The following is a 21318-nucleotide window of genomic DNA, read 5'->3' on the forward strand; positions in this document are numbered from 1 at the left end:
TCACCAAATCTTTAGGGGGCAGAAATGGTGAAGATTAAGGATTAATTTTGTAAGTGAGTAATTTTACTCACTTTAGTAAGGTGAGTAAGTAATTTTATAAGGGAACCTCCGCTGGGTCTCGAACCTATGCGTGTGTGAAGCTTCGAAGCTCTCTCAAGCTTGCTCGGAACGTGGCTCATGAGTCGATAAACCCCTTGAGAAAATACCAAGTGCCAGCCACAACAGCCGCGAGGGTCTGCGAGAGTTCAACCTAAACCTTCAGTTTCATAAACACACACAGACAAGCTACGTGAGGTCAAGAGCAAGTGATATCCACCAGAGATAAACAAACAAACAACGCAACAAAAACATATTAGAAATCGCGGAGAAAACCCATTAACAAACAATATATCACCCTCAACACTGTAAGTGTAAGGTAAGACAAGTATCAGGTGTCAGGTAAGTATCAGGAGTAAGGTAAGGAATGGTGATTATCAGGGGGAAGCATTGTCAGTATCACTATACACCACTTGAAATGGATATGAGGGACAAGGAGCTGGGATATGAGGGACAAGGAGCTGGGATATGAGGGCAAGGAGCTGGGATACGAGGACAAGGAGCTGGGATACGAGGACAAGGATCTGGAATATGAGGGACAAGGAGCTGGGATATGAGGGACAAGGAGCTGGGATATGAGGGCAAGGAGCTGGGATACGAGGACAAGGAGCTGGGATACGAGGACAAGGAGCTGGGATACGAGGACAAGGAGCTGGGACATGAGGACAAGGAGCTGGGATGTAAAGACGAAGGGAAGGAATGGTGCCAAATCGCTTGGACCATTGAGAAATCGAACGCCAACCCAGCAAAAAAGCGAGGCCGCCGCTGTACCGTCCTGTCATAAAGTGTTTGCCTTACTAGGGAGCAACGAACCGCCCAAGTCCAACATATCTTCGCATTTCAGCAAACAGAACAGCCGGAACTATTCTCACAGTAAGCTAATCTGCGATTCCACTTGCTAACTAAGAAATATCCAAACAATTAGCGTGTGTTATGGGGGAGTGTTTGTTGAGCAGCGGCGCACGTGTGTGTGTGTGTGTGTGTGTGTGTGTGTGTGTGTGTGTGTGTGTGTGTGTGTGTGTGTGTGTGTGTGTGTGTGTGTGTGTGTGTGTGTGTGTGGTTATGACGCATGGTTGGCGCAGTTGCTGGTTAAGGCTGAGTAATTACAGATCAGAAACTGGTTTGGAGTATGTTTGTGGGTCCGGTTTACCTTCCACCTGTTTGTTTGTTTGTTTGTTTGTGTACGTCTCTTTTCCCCTTGTTATTTCTTCCTTTGTAAGCCTCTCTTCCTCTACCAAATCTGTTGGTCCGTCGTGGTTCCTCCCTCGTGATGTGCATCTCCTTGTTTGGTTGTTTGTGCCTGATTATCTGCCGGGTTTTCCCCTCTGCTTATATCATTTTTCCTGTTTCGTTGTCTTAGTTGTCTCTCCCTCCCTCTCTTCCTCTTCTCTCTCTCTCTGTCTCTCTGTCTCTTTCTCTGTCTCTGTCTCTCTCTCTCTCTCTCTCTCTCTCTCTCTCTCTCTCTCTCTCTCTCTCTCTCTCTCTCTCTCTCTCTCTCTCTCTCTCTCTCTCTCTCTCTCTCACCTTCAGTAATAGTGTTCACTCCTCTCACATTTGTCTTCCATTCCTTCTACACGTCTCATTCATTAATATATTAAACACTCCCCCAACCACTTGGGCTGGACGGTAGAGTGACGGGCTAGCTTCATGCAGGTCGGCGTTCAATCCCCGGGCGTCCAAGTGGTTGTGGCCACCGTTCCTTCCCTTCCCGTCCCATCCCGAATCATTATCCTGACCCTTTCCCAGTGTCATATAATCGTCATGACTTGGCGCTTTCTCCTGAGAGCCCCTTCTCCTCCCTCCGGCTTTCTGGCACTTGGTCACATCATTTTGTTTAGCTTTACATGCTCGAGCGCTGTCCTGCAGCTGGTAATGGACAGACAGTAGAATTTGGTACTATTCACCTTAAATCCGAAAAAATAGTTAAAAACCAAACTTAAATATATCTAGGCATTATAGTATAGCACCTAGTGTAGCACTATAGCACATATATGTACTATACTAGGCCTCAGATAGTGTGTATTAGGCCTAGGAAGGTTTGGTTAGGTTAAACTTTTTCTCCGGTATGTCCAAATTCAATAGTACCGATTTCTACTTTCTAATTGCCTTTTACGTCAATGTATGTACTATGGTGCTCATCGTTACTACCTAAGCGGGAGGGCGGGCTGGAGTGTATTGCGTCACCAAACACGGGACTTTCTCGAATACAAGTTAAAATTACAACCAGTCCTTAGGCCAGGCTCGTTAAAGCAGCGGCCATCACCCACGACACATTCGGCAATTTTAACATATTGGGTATTAAATACAGGTGTGTTCTCGTATGTAAATTAATATTATACATACAAATTCTATGTATAGTTAGGCGTAGGTTAGGTTAAAGTTTTAGGGTCTGTTGACGATTATTTGTATTTGTAGTACGTGGGTGAAGCATTTACACCATTGAGATTGAAGCAGAGGTGAACGACAAGTGTCCAAACCTGTTATCAATCGTGTGTAAACCATTTGTCACTCATGTTTATGAGTGACAAATGGACAAGGACGTTATCAATATAACACAAAGACCAAATGTTCGTTAATCGAGACGGTGTGGCACCTCGATTAACGAACTTTTGCTCTTTGTTTATGAGGACGGGTTGCCTCTAGCTGCCAAACCTTCACCTTCATGACGGACACACTCATCACACAGCTGGCAACTGCTGACGTTCCAACTATTCTGAAGCAGCGGGGCGCTGACCCCCTCTCTTACAAGGCCCCCTCCTAAGATGCAACATCCACATACTACAAATACAAATAATTGCCAAACGACTCAAATTACCTAACCTAACCTTATCTAGGCCTAACTGAACGCAAAATTCTAATTCATAATGATGGAAATGATGATGATAATAATAAAATCCGTCGGAGCCGTGATGAGGATTCGAATCTATGCGTGAGTCTTCCCACTCACGCGCCCCAGACTAACATTGATACATCACCTGAGTGTCATTAATCTCTGAATAATAATAATAATAAACTGTCATCCACATTTCCGTGAAAATGAACATTTCATTCACCTGGGTTCTAGGAGACTCGAACCATGCACCCGCTCGCGTGTGAGACAGAAGCTCTATCCACTCAGCAATGAGTGGTCTTAATAAGAAAAGATTACAGAAGCAACTATACTGCTGCTACGCTGGAGTTTTCAACAGTCCCTGACTACTACTACTGAAGCTCAGAGGAATTAGTGACCCGCGTCCACGTTATACAAATTGTTATTTGACAATTGGTGTCTGTAGTTCGAGTCATATAACACTTTGAAACTACTGACGGTTTTGGCCTCCACCACCACCACCTTCTCACTTGGCGTGTTTCAACTGTCTACCACTCTGTACAAAAGAAAACTTTCTATTATTTTTGGGGGGGCACCTTTGTTTCATTAGCTTGACTCTGTGTCCTCTTGTTCGTGAAGTTGCTGGGTTCAGGAATTCCTCATTGTCAATTTGGTCGATTCCTGTTGGTATTTTGTAAGTGGTGATCATATCTCCTCTTTTTCTTCTGTCTTCTAGTTTTGGCATGTTTAACGCCTCTAGTCTCTCCTCGTAACTCTTGTTTTTCAGGTGTGTGTGTGTGTGTGTGTGTGTGTGTGTGTGTGTGTGTGTGTGTGTGTGTGTGTGTGTGTGTGTGTGTGTGTGTGTGTGTGTATACTTTGTAAATTCTCCTTAGTATCTTATATGTCGTTACCATGCTTCCCACTTCCTCTTCAGTGACGTGAGGCCCAGTTCCCTCAATCTCTCCTTCCAGCCTTCACCTCAGACTCCTTGGTGCATATGTTGTACTCTTTATTTTTTTTATTGGGCTCCGATTAGGTAGGCAGGGTTTTCTGCTAAGGATGCATAGGCCTACGCTCGAGCGGGTCCTGCAAAGGATGTGTATATTGTGCCCCGGGGGTCAATTATATATATATATATATATATATATATATATATATATATATATATATATGGTAGGCGGTGGTATCGTGCCTCTCTGAGTTATTAATCCCTCGTCAGGGAACACGACAACATGTCAGTTGTGCTTCGTGGTGAGTTGTGAAGAGCACCACCAGAGGGGGGCAGCCCCCTGGGACGGCCACAGGGAGGAGAGGAAGGAGAGAGAGAGAGAGAGAGAGAGAGAGAGAGAGAGAGAGAGAGAGAGAGAGAGAGAGAGAGAGAGAGAGAGAGAGAGAGAGAGAGAGAGAGAGAGAGAGAGGAAGAGGGAGGAGGCAGGAAGGGGAATGAGAATTATTGTGAATGAGATGACTTGGAACATTAAAATAGAGGACCAACACCTTGGCTATGATCTGTGAGGTGGCTCTACACCTGCAGCACGTGGCTCTGTGAGGTGGCTCTACACCTGCAACACGTGGCTCTGTGAGGTGGCTCCACACCTGCAACACGTGGCTCTGTGAGGTGGCTCCACACCTGCAACACGTGACTCTGTGAGGTGGCTCCACACCTGCAACACATGGCTCTGTGAGGGGGCTCCACACCTGCAGCACGTGACTCTGTGAGGTGGCTCCACACCTGCAACACGTGACTGTGAGGGGGCTCTACACCTGCAACACGTGGCTCTGTGAGGTGGCTCCACATCTGCAGGGAGGGTGGCTTGGGGGGTAAAATGGGGAGGGTCGCTTGGAGGGTAATATGGGGAGGGTGGCTTGGGGGGAAAAAATGGGGAGGGTGGCTTGGAAGGTAATATGGGGAGGGTGGCTTGGGGGGTAATATGGGGAGGGTGGCTTGGAGGGTTATATGGGGAGGGTGGCTTGGGAGGGTAATATGGGGAGGGTGGCTTGGAGGGTAATATGGGGAGGGTGGCTTGGAGGGTAAAATGGGGAGGGTGGCATTGAGAATGAGTGTGGCTTTGAGGGTGGATTGGAGGATAACTTAGAGGTTAAAAGAGGGGGGGGGGTGGATGGAGGGTGGCTTAGAAGAGTAAAAGAGCTTGGGGGGGGTCAACGGAGGAGGATCAAGTGTGGCTTGGAAGGATATCACAACAAGACACATTTTGGGCTTAGCCTAACATGATGTTGATATAGCACTCCCCCCCCCCCCCCCCGCCCCTCCCCCTCTCTCTCTCTCTCTCATTTTAAGCCTGATCTATTACTCTGCTGCTCCTCCCCCATTTGTTTTGCTTCTCTCGCTATTTCCATACATTTCTTTCTCTATTTCCATTCGCCTGTTCTTTCGCTCTGCTCTATTTTCCCTCCCTCTATCTTTCTGCATCTCTTTTCATTTGCTTCCTCGCGCCTCGCTCCCTTTCTTTGCTTCTCAGCATTTGTCTCTTCCTCTGCGTCTCTCACGGGGACGTTTTGAGGGGTCAAACCACTACAATACAGGTACGTCAATCATTAATACACCAGCACAGGACAGGCACGTCAACCACCACAGAACAAAAGAGGCTCATCAATCATTAGTACACTAAAAGAGAGCTCCAATCAACCTAACTCAGCCGACCCCGTAGTGTTCCGGCAGCACCCCTGGGCGCTCAACGCGGCCTCTGGCGGGGCGCTCAACGCGGTCTCTGGTGGGGCGCTCAACGCGGCCTCTGGCGGGGCGCTCAACGCGGTCTCTGGCGGGGCGCTCAACGCGGCCTCTGGCGGGGCGCTCAACGCGGCCTCTGGCGGGGCGCTCAACGCGGTCTCTGGCGGGGCGCTCAACGCGGCCTCTGGCGGGGCGCTCAACGCGGTCTCTGGCGGGGCGCTCAACGCGGTCTCTGGCGGGGCGCTCAACGCGGCCTCTGGCGGGGCGCTCAACGCGGTCTCTGGCGGGGCGCTCAACGCGGCCTCTGGCGGGGCGCTCAACGCGGTCTCTGGTGGGGCGCTCAACGCGGCTTCTGGCGGGGCGCTCAACGCGGCTTCTGGCGGGGCGCTCAACGCGGCCTCTGGCGGGGCGCTCAACGCGGTCTCTGGTGGGGCGCTCAACGCGGCTTCTGGCGGGGCGCTCAACGCGGCTTCTGGCGGGGCGCTCAACGCGGCCTCTGGCGGGGCGCTCAACGCGGCCTCTGGCAGTCCAAGAGCTCCCTAATATAAACCTTATATTAACATCGCAAAAAGAATGTTAATTAGCACCGTATTATCACCCCCAGTGTTTTAACGCCTAACATACACCGGCATTAAGATGAATTTAACAATACAGGTACACAATCTTAATCAAAAACCACCCGCGCACGTATCGTGAAAAAATTAACATGCTAAAATATGCAAATTAGTCCCTTCATCATACCCGCCCTCATTATACAGGGAATAACCTGATGGAATAAATTGCTGATAATTCACAGGTAAACTGAACAAAATGGGTTCTGAACACCATAAAACCCACAAAATGTCTTCCAGATTCAAGGGGGTCTAACTGATGCCTTTCTTGCCCTCAATACCTTTACAAGGAAGTGTTCAAGTCACTTTTATAAGACCCAAAAACTTTTGCTCTAAGTAAAACTAAATAAAATAATAAAACACAGTAACAACCAGTAATAAAGATGAATTCACTAATATAAAGAAAGTAACACTAAGAGTAATAATAACAAAAATTATATTAACAGGCATATAACTCACCACGAGTTATAAGCTGGATGAAAACATTTAAACATCATAACTCACACAAATACCTTATATGAAATTTGGTTATAGGGCCATATATCATCCTTGTCAGGGTTATTCAGGCCTCCACAAGAGCTTACTGCCAACCAGTAAGTGTAGGGCCTGAGGCCTATCAACCTCTGGAGGCTTATTAAGACCTGCCAGCAAATATACTTTAATCCTGAACATTGTATATACAAGGGTGTACATACTCTCAGTATATATATATACACTGAGAGACTGGCTACACCTCGCATGGTAAACACCATTACAAACCAAACATTACAACTTAAAAGTAAGTGAATTTATCAACAGAAGCCGACGAGCAATCATTAAATCAACGGGAAACTGAAGTAGAAATTTTAATAATTAATTTTTTAAAAGTAAAATTATCATTATTGGTGTAAATATCGTCCTTAATACCCACGAGTCCACAATACCCACGAGTCCACAATACCCACGAGTCCACAATACCCACGAGTCCACAACACCCACGAGTCCACAATACCCACGAGTCCACAACACCCACGAGTCCACAATACCCACGAGTCCACAATACCCACGAGTCCACAATACCCACGAGTCCACAACACCCACGAGTCCACAACACCCACGAGTCCACAACACCCACGAGACCACAATACCCACGAGTCCACAACACCCACGAGTCCACAACACCCACTAGTCCACAATACCCACGAGTCCACAACACCCACGAGTCCACAACACCCACGAGTCCACAACACCCACGAGTCCACAACACCCACGAGTCCACAACACCCACGAGCCCACAATACCCACGAGTCCACAATACCCACGAGTCCACAACACCCACGAGTCCACAATACCCACGAGTCCACAATACCCACGAGTCCACAACACCCACGAGTCCACAACACCCACGAGTCCATAATACCCACGAGTCCACAATACCCACGAGTCCACAACACCCACGAGTCCACAACACCCACGAGTCCACAACACCCACGAGTCCACAATACCCACGAGTCCACAACACCCACGAGTCCACAATACCCACGAGTCCACAACACCCACGAGTCCACAACACCCACGAGTCCACAACACCCACGAGTCCACAATACCCACGAGTCCACAACACCCACGAGTCCATAATACCCACGAGTCCACAATACCCACGAGTCCACAACACCCACGAGTCCACAATACCCACGAGTCCACAACACCCACGAGTCCACAATACCCACGAGTCCACAACACCCACGAGTCCACAATACCCACGAGTCCACAATACCCACGAGTCCACAATACCCACGAGTCCACAACACCCACGAGTCCACAACACCCACGAGTCCACAACACCCACGAGACCACAATACCCACGAGTCCACAACACCCACGAGTCCACAACACCCACTAGTCCACAATACCCACGAGTCCACAACACCCACGAGTCCACAACACCCACGAGTCCACAACACCCACGAGTCCACAACACCCACGAGTCCACAACACCCACGAGCCCACAATACCCACGAGTCCACAATACCCACGAGTCCACAACACCCACGAGTCCACAATACCCACGAGTCCACAATACCCACGAGTCCACAACACCCACAAGTCCACAACACCCACGAGTCCACAATACCCACGACACCACAATATCCAAGAGTCCACAATACCCACGAGTCCACAACACCCACGAGTCCACAATACCCACGAGACCACAATACCCAAGAGTCCACAATACCCACGAGTCCACAACACCCACGAGTCCACAATACCCACGAGTCCACAACACCCACGAGTCCACAACACCCACGAGTCCACAATACCCACGAGACCACAATACCCAAGAGTCCACAATACCCACGAGTCCACAACACCCACGAGTCCACAACACCCACGAGTCCACAACACCCACGAGTCCACAACACCCACGAGTCCACAATACCCACGAGTCCACAATACCCACGAGACCACAATACCCACGAGTCCACAACACCCACGAGTCCACAACACCCACGAGACCACAATACCCACGAGTCCACAGCACCCACGAGTCCACAATACCCACGAGTCCACAATACCCACGAGTCCACAATACCCACGAGTCCACAATACCCACGAGTCCACAATACCCACGAGTCCACAACACCCACGAGTCCACAATACCCACGAGTCCACAACACCCACGAGTCCACAATACCCACGAGTCCACAATACCCACGAGTCCACAACACCCACGAGTTCACAACACCCACGAGTCCACAATACCCACGAGTCCACAATACCCACGAGTCCACAACACCCACGAGTCCACAATATCCACGAGTCCACAACACCCACGAGTCCACAATACCCACGAGTCCACAATACCCACGAGTCCACAACACCCACGAGTCCACAATATCCACGAGTCCATAATACCCACGAGTCCACAATACCCACGAGTCCATAATACCCACGAGTCCACAATACCCACGAGTCCACAATACCCACGAGTCCATAATACCCACGAGTCCACAATACCCACGAGTCCACAACACCCACGAGTCCACAATACCCACGAGTCCACAATACCCATGAGTCCATAATACCCACGAGTCCACAATACCCACGAGTCCACAACACCCACGAGTCCACAATACCCACGAGTCCATAATACCCACGAGTCCACAACACCCACGAGTCCTCAACACCCACGAGTCCACAATACCCACGAGTCCACAACACCCACGAGTCCACAACACCCACGAGTCCTCAACACCCACGAGTCCTCAACACCCACGAGTCCATAACACCCACGAGTCCACAATACCCACGAGTCCACAATACCCACGAGTCCACAACACCCACGAGTCCACAACACCCACGAGTCCTCAACACCCACGAGTCCACAACACCCACGAGTCCACAACACCCACGAGTCTACAACACCCACGAGTCCACAACACCCACGAGTCCTCAACACCCACGAGTCTTCAACACCCACGAGTCCACAACACCCACGAGTCCTCAACACCCACGAGTCCATAACACCCACGAGTCCACAATACCCACGTGTCCGCAACACCCACGAGTCCACAACACCCACGAGTCCACAACACCCACGAGTCCACAACACCCACGAGTCCTCAACACCCACGAGTCCTCAACACCCACGAGTCCACAATACCCACGAGTCCACAACACCCACGAGTCCACAACACCCACGAGTCCACAACACCCACGAGTCCACAACACCCACGAGTCCACAACACCCACGAGTCCTCAACACCCACGAGTCCACAAGACCCACGAGTCCACAACACCCACGAGTCCTTAACACCCACGAGTCCTCAACACCCACGAGTCCACAATACCCACGAGTCCACAATACCCACGAGTCCACAACACCCACGAGTCTACAACACCCACGAGTCCACAACACCCACGAATCCACAACACCCACGAGTCCACAACACCCACGAGTCCACAACACCCACGAGTCCACAACACCCACGAGTCCACAACACCCACGAGTCCTCAACACCCACGAGTCCACAAGACCCACGAGTCCACAACACCCACGAGTCCACAATACCCACGAGTCCACAACACCCACGAGTCCACAACACCCACGAGTCCTCAACACCCACGAGTCCACAACACCCACGAGTCCACAACACCCACGAGTCCATAACACCCACGAGTCCTCAACACCCACGAGTCCTCAACACCCACGAGTCCTCAACACCCACGAGTCCACAACACCCACGAGTCCTCAACACCCACGAGTCCACAACACCCACGAGTCCACAACACCCACGAGTCCACAACACCAACGAGTCCACAACACCCACGAGTCCACAACACCCACGAGTCCTCAACACCCACGAGTCCACAACACCCACGAGTCCACAACACCCACGAGTCCTCAACACCCACGAGTCCACAACACCCACGAGTCCTCAACACCCACGAGTCCACAACACCCACGAGTCCACAACACCCACGAGTCCACAACACCCACGAGTCCTCAACACCCACGAGTCCACAACACCCACGAGTCCTCAACACCCACGAGTCCATAACACCCACGAGTCCACAACACCCACGAGTCCACAACACCCACGAGTCCTCAACACCCACGAGTCTTCAACACCCACGAGTCCTCAACACCCACGAGTCCTCAACACCCACGAGTCCACAACACCCACGAGTCCTCAACACCCACGAGTCCATAACACCCACGAGTCCACAACACCCACGAGTCCACAACACCCACGAGTCTACAACACCCACGAGTCCTCAACACCCACGAGTCTACAACACCCACAAGTCCCAACCACAAGAACAACAACATTACAAAAACAACTACAATAACAAAAAAAATCAACATGACAAAAACAACAACTACACCCAACAACAATCACAACTACAACACAACAACCACAACACAACAACAACAGCAACACGACAAGTCACTACAACAATTTCAATTCCAACAACTACAACAAGACAACTACAGCCACAACTACAACACAACAACAACAACAACAACTTACCGAGTGGGGGCAAGAGAGTGACAAGCCCCGCCAACAACAACACGATTCTCATTTTCTTTGTCTCGCTTCCCGTTTTCTGTCCTTCAGGGCCCACTCTGCTGTATTCTCAGGTGCTTCTCATCTTTTTTTTTTGTTCTATTCAAATAGAGTCGATTAATATTAATATCACACAGTTGTTAACATCGCCTTGTCAAGTACTTTATTTATTTAACACTTTTTTTGTACACTTTTAATGTTCAATTGTATTTAAAGCCACAACTTATGTTTTTCATAGTTTCATAATAGTTATTTGAAGTTTAAGAACTTTCTTAAGTTCATTGTTCAATGGCTATGCTTATGCTCTATATTATATTCTCTTGATACATTTGTTTCTCTTCACCGAATAATTCACCTAAAAATAAACAATTCGTGCTGTCATAGATTATTACAATCAGCAAATTAATCTCTGATAAGCGTCACAACGATAATAAATCTCCTTCAATGCACTTGATCTTCAGCACAATTATTAAAGTATTCGACGTAACTGAAGAATTATCAAGTGATAATTCTCCCCCGAAAAAAACACCGAGATCGCGATCACTGTAACACACCTCCTCACTCGGCGGCGTCTGGTGAGACACTGACTTGACTCTCCGGCCAGACCTGCCTCGCTGGCGCCCGGGTTGCCAATTGTGGTATTATTGATGCCTGTATTGTGTCATGGTGATATATCAGATGTTGACCTGTCTGTCTGTGTGTTGACCTGTCTGTCTGTGTGTTGACCTGTCTGTCTGTGTGTTGACCTGTCTGTCTGTGTGTTGACCTGTCTGTCTGTGTGTTGACCTGTCTGTCTGTGTGTTGACCTGTCTGTCTGTGTGTTGACCTGTCTGTCTGTGTGTTGACCTGTCTGTCTGTGTGTTGACCTGTCTGTCTGTCTGTGTGTTGAGCTGTGTGTTGACTACCGTGAATCTTTCTCTTCTCATAAAGAGAAGATGAAGAGAAACTCTCTTCTCACAGAAGAGAGAGAGAGAGAGAGAGAGAGAGAGAGAGAGAGAGAGAGAGAGAGAGAGAGAGAGAGAGAGAGAGAGAGAGAGAGAGAGAGAGAGAGAGAGAGAGAGAGAGAGAGAGAGAGAGAGAGAGAGAGAGAGAGAGAGAGAGAGAGAGAGAGAGAGAGAGAGAGAGAGAGAGAGAGAGAGAGAGAGAGAGAGAGAGAGAGAGAGAGAGAGAAGAGAGAGAGAGAGAGAGAGAGAGAGAGAGAGAGAGAGAGAGAGAGAGAGAGAGAGAGAGAGAGAGAGAGAGAGAGAGAGAGAGAGAGAGAGAGAGAAGAGAGAGAGAGAAAGAGAGAGAGAGAGAGAGAGAGAGAGAGAGATAGAGAGAGAGAGAGAGAGAGCAGACGAGACCAGAAGAAATATGTATAGAGTACAAGAGAGATAAGAAGAGAGAAATATGAATAGAGAAGTGATAGACTCCACTAAACACGGTAAGATATATACCTCTCAGACTCCCTATAATACGTCTCCATATATCCCTCCAAACTTACAACTTAACAACCTCCAACTTACCATCTTACAAATATCAGTGGTAAGAATGAACAAGTTTGGTAGATCACAATAAACTTGCGTGTGAGGGAATTCTCGGATGTCGATCTTAAGTGAAAGTTTCTCCCCCCCCCCACCCAAAAAAAACTGCATTAAAATTGTTGAATGATGAACAGGAAATATTGATCAATCATGTTCATATAACACACACACACACATACACACACACACACACACACACACACACACACACACACACACACACACACACACACACACACACACACACACACACACACACACACACACACACACACACACACACACACACACACACACACACACACACACACACACACACACACACACACACACAGAAGGTGCAGAGACATGCTTCTAAGTGGCTCCCAGAACTGAAGGGCAAGAGCTACGAGGAAAAGTTAGAGGCAATAAATATGCCAAAACTAGAAGACATAAGAAAATGAGGTGATATGATCACTACATAAAAAATAGTAACAGGAATTGATAAAAAAATAGTAACAGGAATTGATAAAATTGATAGGGAAGATTTCCTGAGACCTGGAACTTTAAGAACAAAAGGTCATAGATTTAAACTAGCTAAACACATATGCCGAAGAAATATAAGAAAATTCACTTTCGCAAACTGAGTGGTAGACGGTTGGAACAAGTTAGGGGAGAAGGTGGTGGAGGCCAAGACCGTCAGTAGTTTCAAAGCGTTATATGACAAAGAGTACTGGGAAGACGGGACACCGCGAGCGTAGCTCTCATCCTGTAACTACACTTAGGTAATTACACACACACACACACACACACACACACACACACAAGGGGCACACGCACTAGGGGATACAGGTGGAAACTGAGTGCCCAAATGAGCCACAGAGATATTAGAAAGAACTTTTGTAGTGTCAGAGTGGTTGACAAATGGAATGCATTAGGATGTGATGTGGTGGAGGCTGACTCCATACACAGTTTCAAGTGCAGATATGATAGAGCCCGATAGGCTCAGGAACCTGTACACCTGTTGATTGACAGTTGAGAGGCGGGACCAAAGAGCCAGAGCTCAACCCCCGCAAGCACAACTAGGTGAGTACAACTAGGTGAGTACACACACACACACGGGGCTGTGTGACTGAGTGACTGAGTACAGCTTAGGGGCTGGCTGGCTGAGTGGACAGCGCTCTAGACTCGTGGACCTAGGGACCAGGGTTCGATCCCGGCAACTGGCGGAAAAACAAATGGGCAGAGTTTCCTTCACCCTGATGCCCCGTTACTTAGCAGTATATAGGTACCTGAGAATTAGACTCTTGCTACGGGCTGCTTCCTGTGTGTGTGTAAAAAAAATAGTAGTTAGTAACAGTTGATTGATTGACAGTTGAGAGGCGGGCCGAAAGAGCCAGAGCTCAACCCCCGCAAGCACAACTAGGTGAGTACAGAAAAGACTGTACAGGATATGATGGATTATGTCACCCAGATGTGTCAGGAAGCTGCAGACAGGTTTATCCCGGCCCAAAAGGAGAAAAATGAAAAGAAACAGAAGAATCCATGGTTCAACCAGGAATGCAAGGTAGCGAAGTAATAAGAGTACAAGAACACCAGAGAGCAGGGAGAGATACCAGAGGGCCAGGAATGAGTACCTCAGAGTGGGGAGAGAAGCAGAGAGACAGTATGAAAATGGCATCGCGAGTAAAGCCAAGACCCAACCAAAGCTGCTCCACAGCCACATCAGGAGGAAAACTGCAGTGAAGGAACAAGTGATGAAACTAAGAAAATGGAAGAACAGATACACGGAGAATGATAAGAAGGTGTGTGAAGAACACAACAAGAGTTTCCAGGAGGTCTTCACAATAGAACAAGGAGAGGTCCCTACACTTAATGAGGAGGCAAACCAAGCAACCTTGGAGGAATTTAGCCCCACCAGTGATGAGGTAAAAAGGAATCTGTTGAAGCTGAATGTGACAATGGCAGTTAGGCTTGACAGAACCTCACCGTGGATACTAAAAGAAGGTGCAGAAGCACTATGCACGCCATTCCCTATGGTGTATAACAGGTCACAGGAAACAGGAGACCTACCAGAAAGCTGGAAGACAGCTAATGTAGTCCCAATATACAAGAAGGGTGACAGGCAAGAGGCACTGAACTACAGGCCAGTTTCCCTAACTTGTATACCATGCAAGGTGATTGAGAAGATTGTGAGGAAAAGGCTCGTAGAACATCTAGTGAAAGGGGTTTTGTAACGCACCACCGGCAGGGTTCAGGGATAGTAAATCGTGTCTCATAGCCTTAATAGAATTCTATTACCAGGCGACAAAAACAGGCAAGAAAGAGAAAGATGGGCAGACTGTATTTCCTTGGACTATCAGAAACCCTTTAACACAGTACCCTACAAAAGCTGTTACATTAGTTAGAGCAACAGGCCGGAGTTAAAGGTAAGGTGCTCCAGTAGATAAGGGAGTATCTAAGCAACAGGAAACATCGAGCAACGGTGAGGGGTCGTGAGACATCAGAGTGGCAAGATGTCACCAGCGGAGTCCCACAGGGCTCTGTACTTGGACCCATCCTGTTTCTAATATATGTAAACGAACTTCCAGAGGGTATAAACTCATTCCTCTCAATGTTTGCTGATGATGCAAAAATTATGAGAAGAATCAAGACAGATGAAGATAGACAGAGACTACAGGATGACCTGGACAAACTGGAGGAATGGTCTAGAAAATTGCTACTAATTCAAAGAGGAATTAATAGGGTAGATAAAGGCAAACTATTTAAAGTGGGTGGAACACGAACAAGGGGACACAGGTGGAAACTGAGTATCCACATGAGCCAGAGGGATGTTAGAAAGAATTTTTCAGTGTCAGAGTAGTTAACGGATGGAATGCAATCGGCAGTGATGTAGTGGAGGCTGACTCCATACACAGTTTTAAATGTAGATATGATAGAGCCCAGTAGGCTCAGGAACCTGTACACCAGTTGACTGACGGTTAAGAATCGGGAAGAAAGACCCGAAGCTCAACCCCCGCAAGCACAACTAGGTGAGTACATGTACACTCACAAACAATTAAATCTAATTAAATACTATTAACGAAGCTAATCTTGCTATTGTCACCACCGCTAATATCATCAATCGCTTCAACGAGTACTACTATAACTGCTGGTCTGATTAGTGCCACCACTGCCTACCTCCCACTCGGCCACAGCCGCCCACTCGGCCACAGCCTCCCACTCGGCCACAGCCTCCCACTCGGCCACAGCCGCCCACTCGGCCCCAGCCGCCCACTCGGCCACAGCCGCCCACTCGGCCACAGCCGCCCACTCGGCCACAGCCGCCCACTCGGCCACAGCCTCCCACTCGGCCACAGCCGCCCACTCGGCCACAGCCTCCCACTCGGCCACAGCCGCCCACTCGGCCACAGCCTCCCACTCGGCCACAGCCTCCCACTCGGCCACAGCCGCCCACTCGGCCACAGCCGCCCACTCGGCCACAGCCTCCCACTCGGCCACAGCCGCCCACTCGGCCACAGCCGCCCACTCGGCAACAGTCGCCCACTCGGCCACAGCCTCCCACTCGGCCACAGCCTCCCACTCGGCCACAGCCGCCCACTCGGCCACAGCCGCCCACTCGGCAACAGTCGCCCACTCGGCCACAGCCGCCCACTCGGCAACAGTCGCCCACTCGGCCACAGCCGCCCACTCGGCCACAGCCGCCCACTCGGCCACAGCCTCCCACTCGGCCACAGCCGCCCACTCGGCCACAGCCGCCCACTCGGCAACAGCCTCCCACTCGGCCACAGCCGCCCACTCGGCCACAGCCGCCCACTCGGCCCTTCTCAACCACTGGTTCAAATAGCTTCTTTTACCTTCCCAGGGGGCCTTTCACCTCCCCTGGGGCCCTTCACCTCCCCTGGGGTCCATCACCTCCCCTGGGGGCCCCTCACCTCCCCTGGGGCCCCTCACCTCCCCTGGGGGCCCCTCACCACCCCTGGGGCCCTTCACCTCCCCTGGGGCCCTTCACCTCCCCTGGGGCCCTTCACCTCCCCTGGGGGGTCCCTCACCTCCCCTGGGGGGCCCCCTCACCTCCCCTGGGGTCCCTCACCTTCCCTGGGGGTCCCCTCACCTCCCCAGGGGTCCCTCACCTCCCCTGGGGGCCCTTCACCTCCCCTGGGGACCCTCACCTCCCCTGGGGGTCCTTCACCTCCCCTGGGAGGTCCCTCACCTCCCCTGGGAGGTCCCTCACCTCCTCTGGGGGTCCTTCACCTCCCCTGGGGGTCCCTCACCTCCTCTGGGGGTCCTTCACCTCCCCAGGAGGCCCCTCACAACCATTGGTGGACTGTCCCTCACCTCCCCTGGGGGCCCCTCACCTCCCCTGGGGGGTCCTTCACCTCCCCTGGGGGGCCCCACACCTCCCCTGGGGGCCCTCACCTCCCCTGGGGGTCCCTCACCTCCTCTGGGGGTCCTTCACCTCCCCAGGAGGCCCCTCACAACCATTGGTGGACTGTCCCTCACCTCCCCTGGGGGCCCCTCACCTCCCCTGGGGGGCCCTTCACCTCCCCTGGGGGGCCCCACCTCACCTCCCCTGGGGGACCCCACACCTCCCCTGGGGGCCCTCACCACCCCTGGGGGGCCCCACACCTCCCCTGGGGGACCCCTCACAACCATTGGTGGACTGTCCCTCAGCTGTTCATTACCGGGGCCTGACGTACGGACCTCGCGAAATTACAAAGCAGTTGCTACAAGCTTTCGTTTCTCTCATCCCGGGACGTTTGTGGAGAATTTATCACTCTCCAAAACCTGGGTCATATTCTGCCCTGCTCTCTCCCCCCGACCCCCATCTCCCTCCCCCCTCTCCCCCCTCTCCTCCCTCTCCCCCTCTCCCCCCCCCCCACCGAAGTTCGTTCCCTCAGTTCGTTCTTTTCGTTCCTTCAGCAACCATGGTGAACAAACCCAAACCAGGTTGGCAGATTGAGTGACGCCATCTATACAAGTGAGGTATATATATATATATATATATATATATATATATATATATATATATATATATATATATATATATATATATATATATATATATGCACTATGGTGGGGACGGGGCAGGTGGAGAGGGAAGGTGTTGTAGAGAGAGTTGGGGTGACAGGCAGGGTCCTTGTGGCACTCCACTTCACTCAGTTCTGGTGCATCATCCTCAGTAAATGCTGAGATTGGCATAGACAATTGGCTGTTTACTTGTCTATGATAAGCCAAGTTCGGCCAAGTTTGGTGCGTGTCGTGGCCGAGTTGTTTAGTTATATGCTTTCAAAGTGATCCAGTGTCTTTTGAAAGGCAACTACGCAAGTTGCCTTTCAAAACAGCTGTGATTCATGTCTAAGACACGAATACAATCGTAAAACTGTCACCAATTTATGCAGTCCTTGTGCGCCTTTGTGCTGAGGAAATTTAAGTGTTCAATGACATCCACCATGAATGTTGTCCTTGAACCACTTGTTATCTTCCAGTCCATGAACATCTTTTTCATAATGTCTCATAAAATACATCACCATGTAGTTTATTACAGCGCTTCACTACAGCGTTCAGACTTGCCCATTAAACTGCCGGCGGGTAAGACCGTTCAGACTTGCCCATTAAACTGCCGGCGGGTAAGACCGTTCAGACTTGCCCATTAAACTGCCGGCGGGTAAGACTTTGTCCTCGTTTACAATTCATTATTTTTTTCTTTCAGACGGCATCCCAATGCATTATCCCTATTTAATGTTTTACCGCACAACACTTCTATATTAATACTTAATAATGTAAAGTGGAATATCTGTGGTTTCCGTTCACATAGTTGGTAGTTTTCCCTGTAACCTAACCACCACAGTGGCTCTCGTAATGATCACTTGTGGTCATTACAGACTGTACATTGTGGGTACAGACTGCTCAGCCTGTAGCCAGACTCAAGGGTTGTTTTCCGATCAAAGACTAATTTGTCCAGGATTAATACCAAATTTGGAGAGATATTATCACCTGTTGGGTTTTGTTTCTTTTATTGGTATAAATTTCAGAAAACTTTTCTCTTGCCTGCATGACTTCATCAACGCCTGGTTACACTGTTGCCTGCATGACTTCATTAACGCCAGATTACACTGTTGCCTGCATGACTTCATCAACGCCATGTTACACTGTTGCCTGCATGACTTCATCAACGCCAGATTACACTATTGCCTACATGACTTCATCAACGCCTGGTTACACTGTTGCCTGCATGACTTCATTAACGCCAGATTACACTGTTGCCTGCATGACTTCATCAACGCCTGGTTACACTGTTGCCTGCATGACTTCATCAACGCCAGATTACACTATTGCCTACATGACTTCATCAACGCCTGGTTACACTGTTGCCTGCATGACTTCATCAACGCCATGTTACACTGTTGCCTGCATGACTTCATCAACGCCAGATTACACTGTTGCCTGCATGACTTCATCAACGCCAGATTACACTATTGCCTACATGACTTCATCAACGCCTGGTTACACTGTTGCCTACATGACTTCATCAACGCCAGATTACACTGTTGCCTGCATGACTTCATCAACGCCTGGTTACACTGTTGCCTGTATGACTTCATCAACGCCTGCTTACACTGTTGCCTGCATGACTTCATCAACGCCAGATTACACTGTTGCCTGCATGACTTCATCAACGCCTGGTTACACTGTTGCCTGCATGACTTCATCAACGCCTGGTTACAGTGTTGCCTGCATGACTTCATCAACGCCATGTTACACTGTTGCCTGCATGACTTCATCAACGCCTGGTTACACTGTTGCCTGCATGACTTCATCAACGCCTGGTTACACTGTTGCCTGCATGACTTCATCAACGCCAGATTACACTGTTGCCTGCATGACTTCATCAACGCCAGATTACACTGTTGCCTGCATGACTTCATCAACGCCAGATTACACTGTTGCCTGCATGACTTCATCAACGCCTGGTTACACTGTTGCCTGCATGACGTCATCAACGCCAGATTACACTGTTGCCTGCATGACTTCATCAACAACAGATTACACTGTTGCCTGCATGACTTCATCAACGCCTGGTTACACTGTTGCCTGCATGACTTCATCAACGCCTGGTTACACTGTTGCCTGCATGACTTCATCAACGCCTGGTTACACTGTTGTCTACATGACTTCATCAACGCCTGGTTACACTGTTGCCTGCATGACTTCATCAACGCCTGGTTACACTGTTGCCTGCATGACTTCATCAACGCCATGTTACACTGTTGCCTGCATGACTTCATCAACGCCTGGTTACACTGTTGCCTGCATGACTTCATCAACGCCTGGTTACACTGTTGCCTGCATGACTTCATCAACGCCAGATTACACTGTTGCCTGCATGACTTCATCAACGCCAGATTACACTGTTGCCTGCATGACTTCATCAACGCCAGATTACACTGTTGCCTGCATGACTTCATCAACGCCAGATTACACTGTTGCCTGCATGACTTCATCAACGCCTGGTTACACTGTTGCCTGCATGACTTCATCAACGCCAGATTACACTGTTGCCTGCATGACTTCATCAACGCCAGATTACACTGTTGCCTGCATGACTTCATCAACGCCATGTTACACTGTTGCCTGCATGACTTCATCAACAACAGATTACACTGTTGCCTGCATGACTTCATCAACGCCTGGTTACACTGTTGCCTGCATGACTTCATCAACGGCAGTTTACAAATAATAAACTATGATGCTGCATCAGTTACACCTGCGCTCTGAAAATTGTTATATAAAATGCTGAAAAATGCTTAATATACTTTTGTTTTGAGTTGAATTAATATTCTCGACAAGTCCCTGATCCTCTAAACAGCTGTATTTCTTGAGAGACTTTTTCACAAAAGTTTGTATTTTATATAAAAGTTTATATATAAAGTTCCCTTCCGGGAAATGCTTCAAGGACAGTTTTAAATGAGCAATCAAATATCTAAGCTTACCCGACGCCTCAGTCACTATACACAACTTTTTTTTCGTATTGACTGACACGTTTTCAACGTTTGGTATAACCCATCAACTCCATCATCATTACGGACTGATGAGTGTTCCTGTGCAGGAAAAGTGTCAACAATCGTACACAAGGGAACACAACATTGTGGCAGCAGATACAGTAACAGGGAAAACAATCGTTTCTAAAAATCAGTAATCAATAGTCACGTGATAATTTGTTTGATTTCAAAAACCACGAGCTGGTTACTTGGCGACGAGGAGGCTTCAATTTTTTTTTTTTTTAGACTCTAGAGACCAATCGAGAAACGTGATACAGTGAACGAAATTGAAACTCTGCACTTTGAAGTCCAACCACTTGGGCTGGATGGTAGAGCGACGGTCTCGCTTCGTGCAGGTCGGCGTTCAATCTCCGACCGTCCAAGTGGTTGAGCACCATTCCTTCCCCCCCGTCCCATCCCAAATCCTTATCCTGACCCCCTTCCCAGTGCTATATAGTCGTGATGGCTTGGCGCTTTCCCTCTGATAATTATCTCTCTGCACTTTGAAAAGAGTGTTG

General features: G+C 49.3%; 4 protein-coding genes across 4 annotated transcripts in view; 3 read left to right on the forward strand and 1 right to left on the reverse strand.

Annotated features, from left to right (window-relative positions):
- Positions 1-6137, forward strand: part of LOC138363042 (uncharacterized transmembrane protein DDB_G0289901-like) — a 10145-nt gene extending 4008 nt beyond the window's left edge. The window contains exon 2 of the mRNA XM_069321863.1: positions 5563-6137. Coding sequence (XP_069177964.1) covers positions 5563-6137 — 575 coding nt within the window. The remainder of the gene's footprint in view (positions 1-5562) is intronic.
- Positions 1-11817, reverse strand: part of LOC123754366 (uncharacterized) — a gene marked incomplete in the record, with an annotated part of 212897 nt that extends 201080 nt beyond the window's left edge. The window contains 1 exon segment of the mRNA XM_069335044.1: positions 11221-11817.
- A 2698-nt stretch (positions 11818-14515) lies between these two features.
- On the forward strand, positions 14516-16605 carry LOC123751143 (antifreeze protein Maxi-like). Its single transcript, XM_045733247.2, has 2 exons — positions 14516-14765; positions 15923-16605. The coding sequence occupies exons 1-2, from the start codon at positions 14516-14518 to the stop codon at positions 16603-16605; spliced, it is 933 nt and encodes a 310-aa protein (XP_045589203.2).
- Positions 16606-18813: 2208 nt separating this feature from the next.
- Positions 18814-20499, forward strand: LOC123751142 (uncharacterized). Its single transcript, XM_045733246.2, has one exon. It carries the CDS (start codon positions 18814-18816, stop codon positions 20497-20499), a length of 1686 nt encoding a protein of 561 aa, XP_045589202.2.
- Positions 20500-21318: the final 819 nt, after the last annotated feature.

This window comes from Procambarus clarkii, chromosome 1 (assembly GCF_040958095.1).
Source record: "Procambarus clarkii isolate CNS0578487 chromosome 1, FALCON_Pclarkii_2.0, whole genome shotgun sequence".
NCBI lineage: Eukaryota > Metazoa > Arthropoda > Malacostraca > Decapoda > Cambaridae > Procambarus > Procambarus clarkii.

Bases quoted from the DNA above. Each gene is read 5' to 3' on its own strand.
- LOC123751143 (XM_045733247.2), top strand. From the start codon at position 14,516: ATGAAACTAAGAAAATGGAAGAACAGATACACGGAGAATGATAAGAAG. The intron at 14,766-15,922 runs GTGCAGAAGCAC...TGGTCTGATTAG, and splicing joins ACCGTGGATACTAAAAGAAG to TGCCACCACTGCCTACCTCC.
- LOC123751142 (XM_045733246.2), top strand. From the start codon at position 18,814: ATGACTTCATCAACGCCTGGTTACACTGTTGCCTGCATGACTTCATTA.